At 45.4% G+C, this 22115-nt stretch overlaps 1 protein-coding gene across 9 annotated transcripts in view; it reads right to left on the bottom strand.

Annotated features, from left to right (window-relative positions):
* EXOC7 (exocyst complex component 7) overlaps positions 1-22115 on the bottom strand; it is a 135679-nt gene that overhangs the window by 90066 nt on the left and 23498 nt on the right. For all 9 annotated transcript variants that reach the window (XM_029600452.1, XM_029600455.1, XM_029600459.1 and 6 more), the window contains exons 2-5: positions 16092-16157; positions 15392-15576; positions 14622-14727; positions 13680-13902 (exon numbers count right to left, since the gene is read on the bottom strand). In XM_029600452.1, the coding sequence (XP_029456312.1) occupies positions 13680-13902; positions 14622-14727; positions 15392-15576; positions 16092-16157 (580 nt within the window). The remainder of the gene's footprint in view (positions 1-13679; positions 13903-14621; positions 14728-15391; positions 15577-16091; positions 16158-22115) is intronic.

Below are 22115 nucleotides of genomic sequence, written 5' to 3'. Positions count from 1 at the left end.
ATGAGCTAGTATCTGCTGTGGTTCAGGAGTGCCAGAATTCACACAAGCGTCTATTATCACCTCCTTAATCTTAGCGTACCATCCTAATCCTAAAGACGAGCACCCACTTCTGCGATCCACCATACCACACAAAGAGATAATAAAGAGTGCCTGAAGGTATTAGTGACCCTGAGATATTGTCAAGATATCTCCTCATGTCCAAGGGACGAAAATATGCATAGTCTTCAGACTCCGCCTGCCTAAAAAAGAAGGCAAAGACACTGTGCAATTAAAATGAAAATCTGAAATGACATTCAGAAAAGAGGGAACTGTACGAATCTAGACACTTCCTTTGTAACCAAAAAGAAATGCTCCCTACAAGAGTGCCTGCAATCCAGAAACCCTTTAAGCCAAACAATTAGTGACTAAGAGGATTGTCCTTAACGTGAACAGCCTTAAAAATTAGCCTTAAGAGGTGCCAACTGCGGGTCCAGCCATGACCGAAAAAACTAAGTGTAGGTTCCAAAGCAGAACTGTAATCTGAAGCAAAGGTCTAACATGCTCAATGCCCATCAAGAACTGAGAGACATCCAGATGAAAAAAGAGAGTGGCCTACCACAAATACAACACCTATAACAAGAAAGAGCCATTATCTGCACCTTCAATGCATTAAGAGTCAAAACCACTTAGAAAGACCTTCCTGCAAAATCCTAAAACCAATGGACCAGGTTCGGCCCCCAAGGGCTCACTAGCACCCAGAGAACTAATCCTTACAAACTTTCAAAAACCCACCCCGATGATAAGGAAATGGAGAGTTTTCTAGATTTCAGTAGTGTAGCCACTACTGCTGGGAGTAACTCTTCTTCACTAACCATGCCCTCTCAAGGGCCAAACCATAAAACAAAATTGATCCAGTTCCATGTGAAACAGCAGACCCAAGTATTGCCCTGTTAGACAGGATTCTTAGACAGCTGTCACACAGATGCCTGAGATCAATATACCATGGTCAATGGGAACAGTCTGGAGCAACCAGCAATACTAGTCTTGATGGTTGGCAATATTTTGAAGAAATCTGTCTACCATGGCCCAAGGAGGAAAAACACATAACCTCCTCTCTGTCGGCCACTCCTGAACCAGGGCATTGAAGCTGGATGAACGAGTGTCACACACTTCCAGCTGAAAAATCTGCACACCTTTGTATTCTGGCTGGCTATCAGACCCCAGCCTGGCTGACTCCCACTCACAACAATCCAAACAAAAGTCCTATGAGAAAGAGACCTGTCTTCTGGACCCTCAACACTGTGACTGGGGTAATCCACTTCCACATTGTCCACGCCTGCTATGTGAGATACCAACAAAGCCTGCAACTTTCTTTCTGCCCAAGAATGATGCCCACCTCTAACACGCACTTCAGGTTCCTCCTTGACAATTTATGTTTGCTATCACAGTGGCCTAGGTTGTGATCACCTGGTCCCACTAACTGAAGCATGAACCGGAGGAGGTGAGCCAACCGAATCACCCTGACTTCCATACAATCGACAGACCAACTCACTTCCTTGAGGGTCCATTGGCCCTGAGCAAACAGCTCTTGACAATGCGCCCCACAGGCTATCAAGCTGGCATCTGTCGGCAGTCCCAGAGAATAATCTTGGGACTGTAGATTCCACCTGGAAATAAAGACCCTTGAAGAAGATACATAAGAACCCTTGCCCATGGCACTCTATCCAAGTCTACTGCCATGAAGCCAAGAGTCTGGAGACAGGACCATATCATTGGGTTACTAGCCATCCCCAACGCCTAGAGCTGGTCACACAACCTCCAAGCTTTCTGTTCCATTAGATGTACCTGACCTATCTTCATATCAGGTCGAGCTCCTAGGTAATCCTGTGTCTGAGATGGCTGAAGACTGCCTTCAGACAAAAATTAACAATCCATCCCAAGTCCATTAACAATTGGATCACTGGCTGGAAACTGATAACATTCTCCTGAAAGGACTTTGCTCTTATTAGCCAATCGTCCAGATAAGGGCAGGCCAAAAAAACCTTCTTTGCAGAGTGTCACCACTATCACCATCAACACTTTTGAAAAGGTCCTCAGGCTGTTGCTAAACCAAAAGGGCAGAGCCTGAAACTGAAAATGGCAACCAAGTACCACACACCTCTGGAAGCACTGAAGATCTTTCCAGATTGGAATGTGAAGAAACATTTCTTAGAGGCCAAAAAGAGGTCAGAAATTCCCCTGACTGTGCCACCATAATTACCCATCTTAAGATGTCCTTCCTGACATGGGCTACCGTCAAGAAGTCATTGACCCGCCTCCAGTCCAGGATGGGACAAAAGGACCCATCTTTGTCTGGGACCACAAAGTAAACTGAGTAACGCTCTAGGCCTTCCTGGTTCTTTTGTACCAAAAATGCAGCCTCCAAACCAAGAACTCCCTGTAGATTTTACAGTTTCTCTTTTCTTGACTAAGTAACAAGGAGAAATCTGAAGCATCAGAAATGGGACAAGCAAACTCCAGAATGTATTCCCAGGACCTATTACTCTGTCATAAGTTAGTCTCCCCTTGAATTAAACAGACAGACATCCACCTAGCTCTGGCTCTAGAGATAGGGTCCTCAAGACCTCCTTGCACTGTCCTAAAGAAACTGGAATTTGTGGCTCTATCCTTACCTCCTTTCCCTGGGATGTGACCTAGTCAAATTAGTCTAGGAAAGATAGTACACTGACCAGTTGTGCCTTCAGAGAAGCTCTTCCAAGAGAAAAAATAAGGACTTTGGAAGAGGAGTCCTCCACTTCCATTTTTATTTAATTTTCCTTTTTTGGGAAGCGAGTTCTTACTGGCAAATGGTAACTATCTTGAATCCAGGGGACATGACTGCCATATGTCCGGAACAGTGGCAATGAAATATTGAGGCCCCTGGAGTGCAAGTCCAGTGAATCTGGCAAGGAAGTCCCAGGTCTATTTGAATCTATTAAGACCACATCCAGGCCCACATTCTGCAAGCTCCTGACCTCCTCTATGGACCTTCGAACCCCAAGAATAAGCCTCAGCGATGTCCAGCTCCTGACTTTTCTACCTTTCCTACCATCCGAGCTGGAGTGTACCACTATTCAGACACCAGTCCAAGAAAAGCACTTGCTGCCTACACACCATAAATTAGGCAGTGTCAGCAGCCCAAACCAAGAGAGGAGCTCCAAGGGAATGAAAGTTATCCCTACAGAAGTGTGCTTTGTCTGCCTGCTGACTTAAATGGCATTTCACAGAAAAGTGAACCTACATATTGGGCTATTGCCAAACTTGCTCACATGTAGTCGGCCTGCAAAGCTCACTAATAAGCTCGCTCCAGCGTTTGGGGTTTTTTTTTGTGCAGCCTGAAAACACCATCCTCAATGCCAGGAGGAAATTCACCCAGTTCCAATGCCTCCGCACTAACATCGTGAGAGAAGCTCCGAAACCCTCAAGGGAATCCTCTGAGAGTAGACAAGTCTGTTCCCCTGCTTTCTGTTCCAAGGGCCCGAAGGCACTGGAAGGATGAGGCAGCCTCATGGGCTGCACCCTTCACCCTGCAGAGATCCTGCAAATATTTAAACACACCTACGAATCGACTTTCCAGAGAAGGAAGAAAAACAGAAAAAAATCCATCCTGAAGATGCTGCCGAAACTAAACTTACTAGACACATGGCACTCAGAATCTATCCCCGCAGTGCAAGAGGAAGAGGCTGAGACCTCTCTGCAATACCATGGGGTTTCAAAATGGCCACCGGTGCTCCTACTAATATTGGGGGCCTGTAGAGACCCATATGAATGCCAACGCGCCTCCTGTTATCGGGACAGCTCAGCAGGCAGGGCTCAGATGCAGGGCTGCCAGTTGCAATTCCTCCTGCTAGGAGGAGCTTGCTGCCATAAGGGCTCTCCCTGAGCCTTAGAATAGCCTGGTACCACTTACAGCTTCCTCCTCCCCGCCCCCACCTACTGGCATCTGTCTAAACATGCACGTGGTGCTGCACGCAGGCTTTTTCCCGTGTTCTGTCCACTCCATCAGTTCCCCTAGGTCAAGCTTCATGGGGGGGGCGGGTGTGAACCACAAACACCACTCGAGTTCTGTACACTTTGTGCCAAAAAGTGATTAGTCCCATTCCTCTGCTGCCATGGTCCTCCGACTATTGAACAGCTAGTATACTGCCACTCTCTGTCTCTCTCTCTCTCTTTTTTTTTTTTTTTTAATATACTATAGCAATACAGTAAAAAACAAAATTTATTAATATTCAAAGGAGAAGCCGCCTGCAGAAGATCCTGAGGGAAAAGACAGAGAGAGGAAGAGGAAGGCAAGGGGGAAATAATAGATGGGGAAGAAGAGGAAGGAAATGCACTAACTGTTCTTCTGGAAGTCCCCCCGGTCCTCTATGTACCACTGAGAGAGGGAGCACCTGGCTATCACCACAGGATAAAGGCTCTTTTCCATTCAATTAGCCAAGGACCCTGTTCCACCAAGGGAGGGAGGTCATGCCTATCACCTCAGCACCCTGCAAGGTTTCCCTGTTCAGCCACCAGGCCGAAGTCATCTGCTGGAGACAGTGAATACTGGCAGGCTGGTTTCAGCATGGAGGTATATAAGGAGTGACATCAGCAAGCCTGTTCATCTCTATCTCCATCTGTTGGCTGGCATGTATAACTCACTGGTCTGACTAGATGAAGAGGAAGAGGTGGTTCAAGACATACTATACACTCCTCCTTCTCACCCTTGTTCCTCCTTCCCTGACAATCACAGGAAGCTCACCAAGTTCCCTATCTTCCCCTGTCTTGGAAGAGAGAAACTTGTCCTCATGCCAGCTCCTCCTAAAGCTAAACACCCAACACTTGCAAGGGGCACAGTCCTCAGGTATCCTCTGCACCAAATACCCTGCCCAGTTCTGTTGGCGAGGAGGGGTCAGGCACAGGGCTTCTGCATCACAGTGCAGTCTTGTACATATTCCAGCAAGAACCAGTTTCTACTCTGCAGCTCGGATTCCTCTCTAACCTGCCTCTCCTGCACTTACAATACACATCTTGCTGCTGTCAGCTTGCGCTAACTCTGTGTCTGAATGCTCTAACACTGCCAGGCTGCTGAACAAGATGTTCTGACCATCTTTCCTTGGCAATCCATTCTGGGTGGTCAGCTGCGTCTCCTCTTGCTGACAATTTAGACCCACCTCACAAGAAATACATTAAAAGAAGGGGATGGTTCTTGAGCCAGCTCTTCCATCTGCCCAGTTTAAGAGACTGTTAACATTTGTACTGTAAACACACGGCACCCCAGTAGGCAAAATAAAATAAAACAGCCACCTGCCTTCTGAAATGTTTTTCTCCTGAAATAGTCTATGGGCATTTTATTAGCCTTACATTTACCCTGTCTGAGGATCTCGCTCCTCTCCAGTCGCTCTTTGGACATTCTGTCTCTGTGATCTGACCCCAGGGCTCAGCTGGGGCTTGTACCTATCATACTGAATAGCAGAAATTGAGCTAAGGAACACAGTGCTTTATAAAGCAGAAAAGGAGGCTCTATATTATAAACCAAACAGGCTATTTTCTCATTAACAAAGGAAAAGAGAAGGAAGGGCTGCCTTTTTTCATTCTAGCAATGGACCTGTCTGCAGACTCCAGGCATTCCTGCAGTGGGACAGTTAACGCTTCACCCATTCTACTGCCAGACACAACTTTACATTTTTGGGAAATAGAGGAAACATTCAAAGCTTGGGCCGAACAAGATACCTGACCAGCATGATACTTTGGCCTGTTTAAAAAAAAAAAAAAAAAGTGGAAAAAAACCTGTAGAAATCAACATTGTATTGTACTGAAAATTACTATTGATTTATATAAATGTTGCTGTACTCTGCTTAGGGTGCTACGGTACAATTAAGTTTATTATAAATCTAATAATAAGAATATTTAGCAGGCTGGCAAGTGGGAAAGTTTCCTGGCTAACTTTACCCAAATATACAGCAGCATTTAGCCAGGTACGTCTGCTGCTGAATATAGCCAGCTAACTTTTCAGATATTTTTATGATCAGACTTACCTAGTCAGGTAGTGCCAATATCAGCCACACACTCCTGGACTCCTTCCAGATCCACCTCTTTTTATCCAGCTAAGTTTTGTCTAGCCACAGTCTGATGTGTCAGTTTATTTTAATTTTTTCCATTTAATTTATTTATGTTTATGCCATTGTTAAATGCTTTCTGTTGAATTTTATGAATGTTTTTATTGTAAACTGTTTTGATCAATTTTTTATTGTTAAGGCAGTATAAAAAGGAAAATTGGTTCTTACCTGATAATTTTTGTTCCTGTAGTACCACGGATCAGTCCAGATTCCTGGGTTTATTCATCCCTGCCAGCAGATGGAGACAGAGAAAGTTTCAATGACACTGCTTCATAATCTCTGGTGTCACCTGCAGTTTTTCTCAGTATTGATCTGTACCCAAGCACAAAACACCTGCAAAACTTGTAAAAACAATTTGTAAAAAATCTTCCGACTCTGTATTCCATAACCTTAAAACTTTGTATCAAAAAGATTACAGCTGAGCAGACAACTTTCCACCTCCATACATCAGGCGAGTTCTGGATTGCTCCGTGGTACTACAGGAACAAAAATTAGCAGGTAAGAACCAAATTTTCCTTTCCCTGTTCGTACCCGGATCAGTCCAGACTCCTGGGATGTAGCAAAGCTCCCTACTTAGGGTGGGACCTGGAGAGTCCCGCTCGCAAGACATTCTTGCCAAAAGACAGACTCCAGATCCCCTACATCTAGACAGTAGTGCCTTGCAAAAGTATGCAGCAACTTCCAAGTCACCACCCTACAAATTTCCTGTGGTAAAACCAATTGGGCCTCCACCCACGAGGCTGCCTGAGAACATGCAGAGTAAGCCCTCAAACCTTCAGGCACCTGATGGCCTTTGAGAATGTATGCCGACCCAACAGCCTCCTTAAGCCACCTCGCAATAGTAGCTTTGGAAGCCTGGGTACCTTTCTTCGCACCACTCCATAAAATGAACAGATGATCAGATCTCCTAAAATCATTTGTTACCTTGAGATACCTCAGCAATGTCCTATGGATGTCCAACAGCTTACGCTCCCGCACACGAGGTTCAGAAGCATCCAATTCCGGGAAGGCCGGAAGCTCCACCGTTTGATTAACATGAAAAGTCGATGATACCTTGGAAAGAAACAAGGGAACTGTCCGCAAGGACACTCCTGAGTCCTAGATCTGAAGAAAATGATCACGGCAAGATAAAGCCTGCAACTCAGAGATTCTCCTCGTAGAACAAATGTCTACAAGGAAAACAACCTTCAAGGTCAAATCCTTAAGAGTCACTCTGCGGAGAGGTTCAATAGGTGGTTCTCACAAATCTTGGAGAACGAGATTAAGATTCCAGGATGGACAAACTCTCCTAAACAGAGGGCACAAATTCTTAATCTCCTGAAGAAATCGAACCACATCGGACAACATGTGACCCTCAAGTCTACCACGTGGACAAGCCAGAGACGCTACCTGTACTCTGAGGGAGTTGAAAGCTAGGCCTTTGATGAAACCTTCTTGAAGGAAAGATATAACCTGAGACACCGAAGACCATAAGGCCTGTACCCCGTTAGTTATAAACCATGCCTCAAAGACCTTCCAGACTTGGATATACAACAATGAAGTCGATGTCTGTCTAGCTTAAAGAAGAGTAGTAATAACCGCCTCTGGGAACCCTCTTCATCTCAAACGCCGCCTCTCAAAAGCAAGGTCGCTAGACAAAAGTGATCTGCCATTCTGAGGCTACTAACACCACTTCTCCCGGGAGTTTCTCTATTCAACGCAACACTGCCTCTCAGAGGCCAAGGGGGAAATATGTAAAGAAGAACCCCCTGAAGCCAGGGTATTACCAGAGTGTCGACCCCCTTGGCCCCATATTTCCATGTTCGACTGAAAAAACGAGATGCCTTTGCTTTGAGATGCGTCGCCATTAGATTCACATAGGGATAGCCCCACTTCTCTTGGATGAGCTGATCGCTGCTTTGGACAACTCCCACTTCTCTGGATCTAGCACTGTACAACTTAGAAAATCCACTTGGACGTTTTCGACCCCTGTGAAATGAGATGCTGCTTCCTGAATCAAGTGCTGCTGCGCCCAAAGAATTAACTCTTGAGCCTCCCGGGCCACCTCATGACTCTTGGTTCCTCCCTGCCGACTGATATATACCACGGTTGTTGCATTGTCCAACAAAACCCTCACTGAGCGGCCTTGAGCCAAAGGTAGAAAAACAAGCTACAATAACCACACTGCTCTGGTCTCTAAGCAATTGATAGACCAAGAGGCTTCTTCTACCAATCAAATGCCCTCAGTCGATTGTCGCTGGCATACTGCTCCCCAACCAGAAAGACTGGATTTGGTAGTAAGAATTACCCAATCCGGGACCTCCAGATTGACCCCACGGACTAGATTGGATGACTGCAGCCATCAAGCCAGACTGTCCCATGCATGACCATAGAGCAAAATGGACATATTAAAATCCTACGACAACGGATTCCACTGTGCCAACAGAGCTCTCTGTAGCAGTCTCATATGCGCAAAAACCCACTGCACCAACTCCAGCATTGAGACCATTGAGCTGAGAACCTGCAAAAAATCCCAAGCTCTGGGAACCTGCAAAGCCAACAGACGCCGGACTTGCATCTGTAACTTGCAGGCTTTCTCGGAACACCTTGCCCTTCAGCATGTCGAACCAAGCCCCCAAATAGTCTAGGGTCTGAGACTCTTTGCCAAATCCACCACCCAGCCTAGAGATTCTAGGGTGGTGATTACCTTCTGGACTGCCGCATGACAAGCGACGTCCGACTTTGCTCTGATGAGCCAATCATCTAGATAAGGGTGCACCAGGACCCCTTCAAGCTGCAACGCCGCCGCCACCACCACGACCATTACCTTGGTGAATGTGTGGGGCACCATGGCCAGCCCAAAGGGGAGAGCCTGAAACTGGAAATGCTGACCCAGTACCATGAACCTCAGGAACTGCTGGTGATCCGGACGAATGGGGATATGTAGGTAGGCCTTCGTCAGATCCAAAGAAGCCAGGAATTCGTCCTTGTGCACCGCTGCTTTTACCAACTGCAGAGTTTCCATCCAAAACCTTGGAACCTTTAACGCCACATTTATCCATTTTAAATCCAGAATGGGGCGGAAAGAGCCTTCTTTCTTTGGAGCTACGAAGTAGATGGAATACCGACTTTTGCCTCATTTGCTCTGCGGAACCGGAACCACTGCTCCTAAGGCCCGTAACCTGTCTAACATCTCCCGGATGGCCCAATGCTTTTCCAACAACCCGCAGGGGGAAACTAGAAACAAGTCGCGAACAGGCCGAGCAAATTCTAATGCGTAACCGTCTCTTATTTGCTGAGGACCCACTGTTCCTGAGTGATCTTGGTCCACTCCCCGTAAAACCGTGCTAGACGACCCTCTATAAAAGAAAGGCGGAGTGGACTAGCTTTGCCTCATTATGAGGATTTGGCTCCAGCGGCTCCACTATTGGAGGAAGATCTGAATGGCCATCGACCACCTCGAAAGGACTGCTCCTAGGACCGACTTTGAGAAGAGAACTGCTTTTGCGAGGCTGGGGCTCCTCTCGCCTGATGCGACCTCCTAATACCTCGAAAATACAACTGAGACTGAAAAGGCCGCTTGCCCTTAGGCTTATCCTCCAGCAACTTATGCACTTTATTTTCACCCAGGTCCTTCATCCAGTGCTCCAAATCCTCACCAAACAAGAGGCGCCCCTTAAAAGGCAGAGAGCCTAAACGAGACTTAGACGAAACATCCACTGACCAGTTGTGTAACCACAATAACTGCCTGGCGGAAACCGCGGAACCCAAGACATGCAAGGCATCCGCCACGTAAGCAACAGATGCTTCCAAGTGCTCTGCTTTATCTGCTTCGACACCCAAATTTGCCTGCTCATCCTGAAGCTTTTGAACCCAGCACAGGCAAGCCCTTTGCATGAAGCTGGCGCCTATAGCCACCCGAAGACTTGGGGCAGATACCTCAAAAATCCTTTTGAGCTGAATTTCCAACTTCCAGTCTTGAATATCCTTCATCGCCACGGAACCTGCAACAGGGATAGTCATCTTCTTTGTGATCGCCGAAACCGCAGCATCCACCTTTGGAAGGGAAAAGAGCTCCAATGTCTCTTCTGGCAAGGGATAGAGTTTAGCCATCGCCCTTCCCACTCTCAAGCTAGAGTCGGGCGCTCCCCATTCTCGATCCACCATCTTTTTCACCAACTTATGACAGGGAAAAGCTCATGGGGAGCCGGAAACCCATCCAGAACCGGATCCCGCACTTTCCATATCAGAGTCTTTCTGTGGGAGTTTTAGCCCTAGTTCCTCTAAAACCTGAGGAATCAAAGGACCTAACTCCTCCTTCCAGAACAAGCGGAGCATTTAGGGTCATCACCCTCCGAGATTGGAAGATTATCTAGATCATCTCCTTGAGATACGCTAACGCTATCTGGATCAATAATCTGATCCTGCGACAAGGCCTCTTGCATCCCAGGGTCCCCCTGAGACCCAACCGAGTCATCCGAGCCTGACTCAGGACACCATGAACACTGTCCCAGAGGAGGGTTCCCGGAGAGCCTAGAGGGTGAGACTGGCTACCCAAACCTGACTGCTGAGCTAAATATGCCTCATGCAGCAGGAGAACAAAATCAGCAGAAAAGGCCCGAGGAGACAGAGAGCTGAGAGGGCGCATTCTCCGCGGATGCAAGCACTGGCAGATCTAAGCACACTGCCTCATCTGCCCCCCACCCCGCCCCGACCCTCTACCATCATTGGGTGGACTGGAGAAAGATGCGGAGGCAAATCTTCCTCATCGTCCATCTGAACAGACCGCACTGCCGGAGAAGCCAAAATGTCCACCGTTCCCATGTTTGAGGAAATCGGAGGCTTGCTGTGGTCCACACACAGAAACCCTCAGGGAGAACCCGGACGATGGTTCCTGCCTCTCAAGGTCGCTGGAGCCTCCAATAGACCCTCTCCCCCCAAAACGCAGGCTGCACATAATCCTGCACCACATGCGCGGCAAACAGAGCCACGAACCATGCTGAAACTGGCGGTAAAACCCCCTGCCGAGCCCTGAACAAACCCGCAAACGGGAGCAAAAAACGGAGCCTACACACCCGCTAGAAACAGGGACCGGAGGGAGAGAGCCTCCCGCGAGACAACCTGCAGTTCTGAAGTCTGGTGAATTTTTTCTTTTTTGGGTGTGATCCTTTCCTCCCAGGGGTGTTTGGATCCTGGTGGATCCTTCCCGGTTTGGTTAAGGTGGATGAGCTGGAGTTCTGTGACCTTTTTGTATGCTCGCTCCTTTAGTCCATGGGATGTAAATCTGGTGGTCCAGATCCCCCCTTCACAAGGCTGCTCAGGCAGCTGTAGGCTCAGGGCGGCTGGTATCTTTTTTTTTCCCCTCTTTCATCAGCTTGCCTTTCCTTCTTTAAATTTCTGGTTTTAGACTCTCCTTCTTTCTTTTTGCCTTTTGCTGAACCTGATCTGTCAGCTCTGTGTTCTCTGCAGAGGAGAGGCTGACCAGAGTTTTAAAGTTGTTTTAAGAAAAGGGTAAGGTTTATGCACCAGCCACCATCTGCTGGAGACAGAGAAATACTGAAAAACTGCAGGTGCAACCAGGGATTATGAAGCAGTGTCCATGAAACTTCCTCTATCTCCACCTGCTGGTAGGGATGAATAAACCCAGGAGTCTGGACTGATCCGGGTATGTACAGGGAAACCATTTTAAATAAAAATAAATAAATAGTAAAAAGTTATTCAGACAAACCCTTCTGAGTATAGGAAAATTGGTTCTTACCTGCTATTTTTCGTTCCTGGAATACCACAGATCAGTCCAGACTCCTGGGTTTATTCATCCCTGCCAGCAGATGGAGACAGAGAAGAAAAGCTGTTCTGACACTGCTACTTAACCTAGAGTGCCACCTGTACCCAAGCCAAGATGAGAATAACTATAACAATAACTGAAACCCTCAACCCACCTCAACGAGCAGAAGGAAGGCAAAGCCTCAATCAGAACCCTGTTCCAACACCACAAATTAAAACACTATCCAATCCAAAAAACAACTCTGCACCATTTACATATTCTCATGACAAGCAGGCTTTCTTGAACAGGTGGGGTTCTGGATTAATCTGTAGTACTCTGGAATGAAAATTAGCAGGTTAAGAACCAATTTTCCTTTCCTGTTCATACCCCAGATCAGTCCCGACTCCTGGAATGTAGCTAAGCTCCCCTATACTGGGCAGGAATGATATAACCCCGCCCGCAATACACTCTCTCCAAACCCCAGGAAGCCCAGAGCCCGGACATCCAAACGGCAATGTCTGGCGAAAGCATGTAATGATTTCCAAGTAGCCGCCAGACAGGTCTCTTGTGGAGACACCAGTTGACACTTGGCCCCCCGAGGTCGTTTGTGCCCAAGTCACATGAGTCCTTAGACCTTCAGGCACCAGTCAACTTCTGCAAACATACGCTGAGCCAATCGCATCTTTCAGCCACCGCGCAATAGTAGCCTTGGACGTCTTGCTCCCCTTCCTTGGCGCATCCCAAAGCACAAAGAGATGATTTGATCTCCAGAAACTATTAGTCATGTTACGATACCTCCACAACACCTGCCATATATAATGGCACAAACTCAGAGGAAATCATCATCACAGGATCAGAGCCCCCTTTTTAGTGACCCATCCTCACTCCTGGAATCCACCTGTGGGGCCTCCTGAGGCAATGGAGACCAATGCAGGGGACGAAGCCAGGTCCTCCCCTACATTCTCCAGCAATGCAGGAGCTGCATCTAAGATGGCCACCGTTCCCGTGCTGCAGGGAAGGGAGGCCCTGCTAGCCACTGCCACGCTGGTCAATTTTCACTCTCCTGGCGCAGTCTCCTAGCCCCTACCTTTGCTGCCTGACCAGCACTTGCCACATTGGCCAGTCACAGACAGCTGTGATGCATCTCTCTACCAGCACATGCCACTCCTTCCTGAAACCCACAGTACCACCTCAAAGGCAAGCAGGGTAACAGTCCCTTGGCACTAAGGAGCCAACTCCCAGTCCCCCCTACAGGCTGATATGCTGCTGAAGACCCCCTCATTGAGCTCCCCAGAACATCAGTGATATCATAGATTCTTGCTGCTGTTTAATTCTTATTACTACTTTTTTTTTACTCACTGAGAATAGAAGAAAGAGACACAGAAGCCAATACTTCACCCTTTGGTGCCGGGCTTCGAGGTCCAAGAGCACAGGCTGCATGGCAGATCAGAAGGGAGCCAGACCATTGGCTTATCCGCCTACATGCTCTCTGGGCTGAACCAAGCAAGGGTCCCTAACCCCTTGTTCAGTCACTCTACCTGGGGAATGGCTCCTGATAAAGCCTAACACCCAAGGGAGCAAGAAATATTTTTTTTTATCAGCTCCAGACTGCAGGTTGTGTCATCTGCTGGAGACAAGAGAAATACTGAGGGACTGCAGGTGGCACACTAGGTTAAGTAGCAGTGTCAATAAAGCTTTTGATCTGCTGGCAGGGAGGCAAAACCCAGGAGTCTGGACTAATCAGGGGTATGAACAGTAACTACCTCACACTTACTAAATGCTATTTTATTTTCCTGCTCTGAGGGTTGGGGTTTTTTTACCTTGATTTCTCCCATACTCGACCAGCCACTGGGAGATGCAAATGACATCTTGCAGGACACCCTCAGGGAGGTGCTCTTGGGTCACGTCTTCCTGGGTTTCCAGCTCATCGTCCCCACTGATCAAGTCCAGGATGAGGACGGGTGGCACAGGTTTGCTGTGGCGCGTCATTAGATTGCGGAATTCATTCTCCAAGGATTCTTTGCCCCGTTCAAACAACGATTTCTGCAAGCAGCCCAAACAAAAGTTTTGATTGGCGATTAATTGGTGGTGATGGTCTCTCAGAATCCTTCAAGACTCTAAAGGATTCTCCAACCCCATGAATTTTACTTCATCTGAGAGAACTACAAGCGGAAGGTCTCTCTCCTCTGACCACAAAATGACAGTCTTCCCCAGAATCCAAAATGTCTGCAGTGGCCGACGAGAGATGCCTATGAGGTATGCGACAAGTTTTAGAGATGGCATGGACGGCTTGAAGATGATGTGACAACTTATATCAAAGATCCTCAAAAGAAAAATAATTTTGTGCTGACTACTAAGTTTGGAAAATACAACTTTCACCACTCCTTTTCTGTATTTGATGATATTTTGATGTTCTGGCCTTCTCCTGTTTTTTTCTATGCTTTGGGTAGCATGGAAGCCATTCCACTAAACATACCAGCAGCTACAGCGTGGCATGATTTCTACCATAAGAGGAAGCAAACAGCAAAACCAAGAATGCAGCTGTGATCTAGAGAACAAATAAACCAGAGACTCCTACTATAGCTGCACTCGGTCCTGTCCGCCTTCTCTCAACCATCTCATATACTCCCCCCATTAAGAGCAGGTGCTCTAGAGATCCAGTTTCTTGGAGGCATGACCAGGTGAAATTATACAAAGCTATCTACTGACCGCTGGACCAGAGCTGTTTATGTTGAGGCCAGTGGCATTTTAGGGGAACGTACCACTCGGTTTAGCTCCGGACTATCCGGATTGTTATCCTGGAAATATTCCACAGCTTTCTGGATTTTTGCAATGCAGCACAGGTATTCCTCCAGTCTTCCAGTCGGACTACAAGAAAATAAGATGTCAACAGCCAAAGTGCAGGAAAGAAATGGTTAAGGACAGGAAAAGAACCACAAACCACAGGAAACAGAGCATGCGAGTATTAAACTCAAAGGGCTTGATTTCCAAAAGCATTTACACATGTAAAACTGGGTTTTACACATGAAAAAGCACTATACCCATGTAAGTGGGCTTTTGAAAATTGCTACAATAAATGCAATTGCATTATCCATAGAATTTACTCACATAAGTGCACTTTACAAGGGTAAATGGCTTTTGAAAATTGCTGCAATACTTATGGGCATATCTCCTTAGAAAATTCACCTGAAAAAGATCTTCAGCAGAGCCCACCACTGCATAATAAGATGGTAGCACAAGAACAGATTCCATATATTTTAAATTCACCAACTGCCACTCATTATTCTAAGCCATATTCTTTTTTAGTTTCACTTCTAAACATTTTGACATTCTACATGTACTTGCATCGCATTGTTTACGAGGGTTGATCTAAAATTCTCTATCTAATGCTCTCTGTGACAATGTTATTCAGATATTTGATGATTAGTTCTAATGACTCTCCCTCCACATATAGCTGTAGAAAAAAAAGCAACACAGTATTACATGTCTGAATGATGCCGACATGCAGTGTGCCCAGTTGCCCCATTCTCACCCTTCCCTGATAATCTTCTCAGTGTCTTTGGCCACATGATAATAGCTGATGACGTGGTCCAAGCAGGACAGCGTCTTCTCCACATTCTCCTGCAGCCGCTGCAAGTTCTCTGTCTGTTTGTGCACAGGGATAATAGAGTTCTCCAGTTTCATGAGCCGGCTCTCGAAGGAGGAGAGGATGGAGACCTAGGAACAAAGCAAAGGCAAGAAGTCTTTACTGGGCAGCAGAGGAAATCCAGGCAAAAGCAACATTATAGGAGGCTCCAGAGTCCGTGCACAACGCCAGCACATAAATCCTGGGCCTTATACCATGATATCCAATATTCTGCGATTGTTTCAGCAAGGGTTAAACAGTTCAAAATCACCAACACTCATTTCACTTGTAACACAACAAGTTCTGATTCCAGACGCCCAAAGGTGAAGGACAACTACAACAATCAGTTCTGTAACTGCAGGTCCTCCTCCCCCTCCCCCTACACACAAATGCAGGATAAAACCATTGGGCAACAAAGATGTAATCTATAAATTTATTAAACAGGTTCAGTCCAAAACGTAGCCTGTAATACTTATTCCAAGATATCTCAGCACCATTGTGAGAGTTGCAGTCTGAACCAGTCTGCTTCAGAAGAGGCCCATATAGGTAAGGAAGAACAGAAAAATGGTATTCTCTCTAAAAACGTAACAGAGGGAATGTAACTTACCATGTTTTTGGTTAACTGGTCACTTTTTTCTAGACTATCTTTGATGAAAGACAATGTCTCCTCATCCTACCATCAAAAGAGAAAAGACTATTAGTCTACTCAAGCAATACAAAGGGATTCCCAGCCATTACTACAAGATTAAGCAGGCCCAAAAAAAATATTTTTATAAAAAGGTACAAAAAACCCCCCAAAAATACAAACCTGAAATATTCTCTCACAGCAAAACACTCGGATTTTTCCTTGAAAATGCTGATGCTTTACAGACTAGCTTGGAAATACGAAGCCCTTCCGATTACATAAACAGGGCCACAGGCTTGTACAGTAATGTGTCCAATGACCGATATCGAACCTCATCTGGGGCATTTATCACTTAAGAGGTCGATATTCATGGCCTTTGTGCATGCAACGTTTTCAGTTACGCAAACAAAATCCAAGCTTTGAATGGTTTCCCCTGCTGAACAGATACGTTTTGCATTCTTTACCCTGTGTATTTTATGCCTACAAAATATGCCGAGTAAAGACTCCCCAGAGCACCTGCCCCTGTGAGAAGTTACCCTTTAAAAACTGGCTTGCAGATCGCAGGGAGGCTGGAAATTGGACTTATAAAATATACCCCTGAATCACTTACTCATTCACCAAAAGAACCTACATGCAAGTACAGTGGCAAACATTTTTATATCAAACAGAATATAAAAACACAGAAAGCCAAGACAACACCTAGAATTGTGGGAGGTTGGAGGTGGGTGGCAACAACGAGGTGAGTGATTTTTAATTCCCTGGACTCACACTGCCTTGATTTAGCTTCTCACTCATCTTTACCATAAACTTGGTTGCTTGTTTTTGGAGGGTACCCAAATGAATGAGCTCGTCTTCATATCTCAGCACACCTCAATTAATTGTGCTCCTGGCCAGGGCTCCCAATGTGAGCCGATTCAGCACAGTAATGAAAAGACAGCAGCTAGGCTTAGCAAATGGTTTAAAGAAATCAGGCTCAACTTCACAAACCTGGAGTGAATGAATGAATTCATTAATCGCCTCACACTAAAAGGCCAAAATGATATTCAAAATAAAACATACATAAAATAATTTACATAAAAATTAAATGAGGACGCATAAAATATTCTAACAAATGCAGTAAATAAATATCGAAACATTGAAATTATCATTAAATCATCTGTATCAAATGCTTAGTCATCTAGATAGCCTGTTGCAAAAAGGAAGTTCTTGAGCGTCATCTTAAATGTTTTGCCACAAGGATTCAGTCTCAATTCAGTTGGTAAAGAGTTCCATAGCATTGGGGCCACTACTGAGAAAGCTGAGTCTCTGGCAGAAGAAAGACGAGCAAGTCTAACTGAAGGGATATCTAACAAGCCCCGCTGAGATGAGCGAAGCACTCTAGATGGTTTGTAGACTTTTACTAAAGCGTTCGCCCATGAACAAGTGTTTGGGTTCAGCAGTTTAGCAGTTAACATAATCTACCTTATAAATGGGCTCTGACCGACGGCCCGCAAATGCGCAGTAGAGAGCAGCTCTACCGCGCATGTGCGGGCGAGCACGTCGGTCAGAGCCGTGCATGCCCGAAAAAAAAAATGGCGGTGGGGCCGCAGGAGCGGCGGCGGTGGTGAAAAGCAGGAGCGGCGGCGGCCGCGAAGCAGGAGTGGGAGGAGCAGTAGCGGCGGCAGCAGCGACAACGAGCAGGAGCGGGAGGAGAAGCAGCGCGCGCGGGAGTGACAGCCCCCCCGAGATCTGCCGGCAGGAGCGGGAGGAGAAGTAGCGGCGCCGCGCGCGCGGGAGGGACACCCCCCCCCCCCCCGAGATCTGCCGGTTGTGGATGATCTTAAAGGGGAGGGGATTGAGAGAGGAGTGATGAGGGGAGAGAGGGAGAGAGAGAGAGGAGATGAGAGAGAGAGAGGTGAGAGGAGAGAGAGAGGGGGGAGGGAGGTGAGAGAGAGGGGGGAGGGAGGTGAGAGAGAGAGAGGGGGAGGGGAGAGGGAGGGGGAAGGTGAGAGAGAGGGAGGTGAGAGGGGGGAAGTGAGAGGGAGGGGGGAGAGAGTGAAGGAGGAGGGAGAATGAGGGGGAGGGAGTGGGAAGGAAACGGACCGAGCCCGTTGTTACGGGCTTAACGGCTAGTAGCTTTATAAGCAATGTACTGTTGAATGGGCAACCAATGTAAATTTGTCAGAACTGGAGTAATATGTTGATTTCATTTGGTACCAGTAAACAGGTGAGCTGCAGAACTGAGAAGCGACTGTAAAGGTTGTAATGTAGAAGCAGGTAATCCTAGATAAAGGCTATTACAGTAATCCATCACAGGAAAGGTAATAGCTTGAATGACTATTCAAAAATCGGCAGGCAATAATAACGTTTTTAAACCAGCAATCACTCATAACTACCGGATCGGATAATGGCTTTAATTTGAAGTTTAAAAGAAAGATTGGAATCAAGTAAAATGCCTAGGCTTTTGATAAAACCAGATGGATCGAAAACACAATTTCCCAAAGATATAGAAGGGTAATTCTTCGAGGAATATGGTTGTTTTAAAACCAAAAATTCGGTTTTAGACATATTTAAAGACAATTTATTATGCTGTAACCAAGCTTGAATTGAGGAGAAACAAAGTTGTAAATGATCTCACGTTTCTTTCCAAGTTGGATGAATGCAGATACAATTTTTTTTATCTCGTCAGCATAGATCTTGTATCCATCACACGTCGTGGCAAGCAGTTTTGCAATCGGGGCCAAATAAATGTTAAACTAACTGATTGAGAAGATTCATTCAAGTAAGTTACATATTGTGTTCTGCCCTTAATAAATGCCGTAAACCAATCCAACACCTTATCGGATATGCCGCATTCATGCAGACAGAAAAGAAGTATATCATGATCTACTGAATCAAACGCTGCCAAAATATTGAGCAAGACCAAAATAAACTCGCTCCCATTATCAAGTCCCCTTCTAAGAGAATCAACTAGAGAGAGCAGTAAGAGTTCCATGCTCATAGATTTCCGAAATGCAAACTGGTGGGTATCAAGAATCTCATGATTTTCAAGATGACTATTTAGCTGAGTTAATGCAGCTTGTTCAATAACTTTAGACACAAATGGAATAGACAAAATAGGCCTACAACTACTTAAAACAGAGCCATCCAAAGATGATTTTTTTAAGGATAGGTTTAATAGCAGCTTTCTTAAGGCAGCCTGAAAGGAAACCTTCCTCAAAAGATTTGTTCACAGTTAAGGTAAGAACAGGGGACAACAGGTCCTTGTTGGCTTTAAAAAGCGCAACAGAGCAATTGCTCAAGGGGCAAAAAACTGCATTCATAGTGGAAATAATGTTTACGATTTCAGCTTGAGGAACTTGAATAAATGATGACCATGTAGAAACTGCTGGTGAATCTAAGGAACAATGCCATGGGGGAACATTTGAAAATTTAGTGCAAATATTTTCAACTTCCGATTTGAAAAATCTCATGAAAGAATCAGAAAGTAGATTCAGAGAAAAGGAATCTTGAGAAGGTTGAGATATTGTCTGGCAAATCGGAAGAGGGCCTTAGAGTCAAAGTCAATTTTCCTGATTTTTTCAGAATAAAATTATTTCTTAGCCTCTAAGATATTAGCTTGGTATTGGGCAAGTGAAATTCTAAAATTGCTTGCCGTTTTGTGTATGAAAGATCTATGCCAAGACCGTTCACATTTCCTAAAGGACTGTCAAAGCTTTCTTAAATCAGGTGATAACCAAGGCTTAAAGCAAGAATTTTTAGAGCTGGCTTACTTAATAGGTGCAATTTTATCAAAGTATCAGACAAAGCATCACAAAAGTCAAAATGAACTGTTCAATCTACAACATACTGACCCCTTATATATTAAGGGCAATTAGCAATCATAACAGGTTGAAAACTGTGAAGCAAAAATCTGAAGCTTGCACCCAGTTATTGAAATTCCCCTGATGAAGCTATATATTCATAACACGGCCTGTGTCAAGACTGATGTTCTCAAAATTTGAACTAAAATCGTTGGGGAAACCTCTTCAGGACACCATCAAAAAGACATCAATGGACTTCAATAAGAAGCACAGTATAGGGAATCTGTGGTACATCCCAGGAGTCTGGACTGATCTAGGTATATACATGGAAAGGAAAATTGGTTCTTACCTGCTAATTTTTGTTCCTGGGTGTGAAGAGTCCGCTTGAGCTGTGGTTTTTGTATATAAGCTGAAGGATTTTCAATTTTTTTTTCTGGTTGTACATTCTGACTTTTATGGTTATAAGGGTTGTTCAGATTAAGTGATTGCTTCCCCTCGGGCTCATTCGGTGGGAGATGTTTAATAGGTTACGTTTACGTTTTGGGATATTTTACCATCTTGGCTTGGGTACAGGTCAATACTGATGGACTGCAGGTGGCACACCAGGATAAGTGACAGTTTCAGTAAAACTTTCTCTGTCTTCATCTGCTGGAAGGGATGCAAAACCCAGGAGTCTGGATTAATCTGTCATACTACAGGAATGAAAATTATCAGGTAAGAACCAATTTTCTAGACCAGTCAAGTGGAATGTACCTAAGCAGTACCTATTCCAGATGGAAGTAACCTAAAAATACTTCCAGGACCCCCTCGTATCAAAGGCTTTGTCCTTTCTCTCCTGAAGGTCCAGTGTATAATGTGTTTTTAAATGAATGCAGAAATGCTCATGCAGCTGCTCTGCAGATTTCTGCTGGCACCACTAGTCTGTACTCTGCCCAGAACACTTCCTGAGCCCTCGTGGAGTGTGCCTTTAGGCCCTCAGGTACCTGCTTTCACTTCAATATGAATGCCATCACAATGTTTTCCTTAATCTATCATACAATTGCTGCCTTAGAGGCAGCTTCCCCTCTGAGCCCCAGCAAATAACACTAAAACCGTCTGACTTCCTGAACTCATTTGTGACTTCCAGATTATCTTAAAAGAGCCCTACACACATCTAGCAATCTGATCTCTCACTTCTGACCATGCCATTCTACTTTCCAAAAAGCATAGCAAGGAAATCATTTGATTCTCATGAAACACTACCCTCAAGACAAAGGGAGAATATTGGGCAAAGTGATATTCTTTCCTTTAAATTTACCTAAGGCCACCAAGGAGATGGACTTCCATAACAAGTCTCTGCCTCCATCTGCTGGCCAGAGGCCATATTCCACTTGTCTGGACTGGTGTGCTGGACACTGAAGAAAGTATAATTAGCCTCATCTATATTTATTTATTTATTTTTATTTGTTTTTATATACCGACATTCAAAACAAGTATCACATCGGTTTACATGATAACTTGTGGGATAGTGTGACAACAGGTCATATTATCTTTTACATTGTAACATTGTAAAACAAGGCAACGAATTATCTTAACAATATAACATGACATTTAAAACAACAACGACGTACAATCTTTAACATTATAACAGCTAACGTTATTGTAAGAGATATATAAGAAAAGAAACCTTTTCCAATGGAAAGAATGTATTAGAGCCGGGAGTCATGCTACAAGGATTGGAGGAGGTGGACTCAAGAAATATGTTTTCACTGAAAAGGTGGTGGATGCATGGAACACCCTCCTGGAGTGGCCGGTGGAAGCTAGAACAGTAATGGACTCCAAGAAGGCAATGGCTAAGCACAGCTGCAAAAAACTAAAAAGAGACGAGACAGCGGAAGAATTAATTACAACTGGGTCTGAATGGCAGGCTATGCGCATTCGGCATGTTGACCAAATCAGTGCAGTGGGTCAGGGAACCGTCCGGAAGGGCCATGGGGACCCAGGAGGCTATATATTTGGGTTGCAGCTGTACTGGTGTTACTTGTTGTTTGAATTATTATGGGACTATTATTATGGAAGAAGAGGGGTGCTGGGAGTGAATTTAAAAGTGTATCTTGTATGCTCAGCTACCCAGGAGGGTGCAGTACAAGGGAGGAATATCTGGGCAGACTGAATGAAGCAATGGGTTCATTTTCTGCCATCATCTATTGTTCTATGTTACTTCATTAGGCTCTCTCTAAATGAC

Source organism: Rhinatrema bivittatum, chromosome 4, assembly GCF_901001135.1.
Source record: "Rhinatrema bivittatum chromosome 4, aRhiBiv1.1, whole genome shotgun sequence".
Taxonomy (NCBI): Eukaryota; Metazoa; Chordata; class Amphibia; order Gymnophiona; family Rhinatrematidae; genus Rhinatrema; species Rhinatrema bivittatum.
The sequence above is the reverse complement of the archived record's forward strand: the minus strand, read 5'-3'. Positions and strand labels throughout refer to the sequence as shown.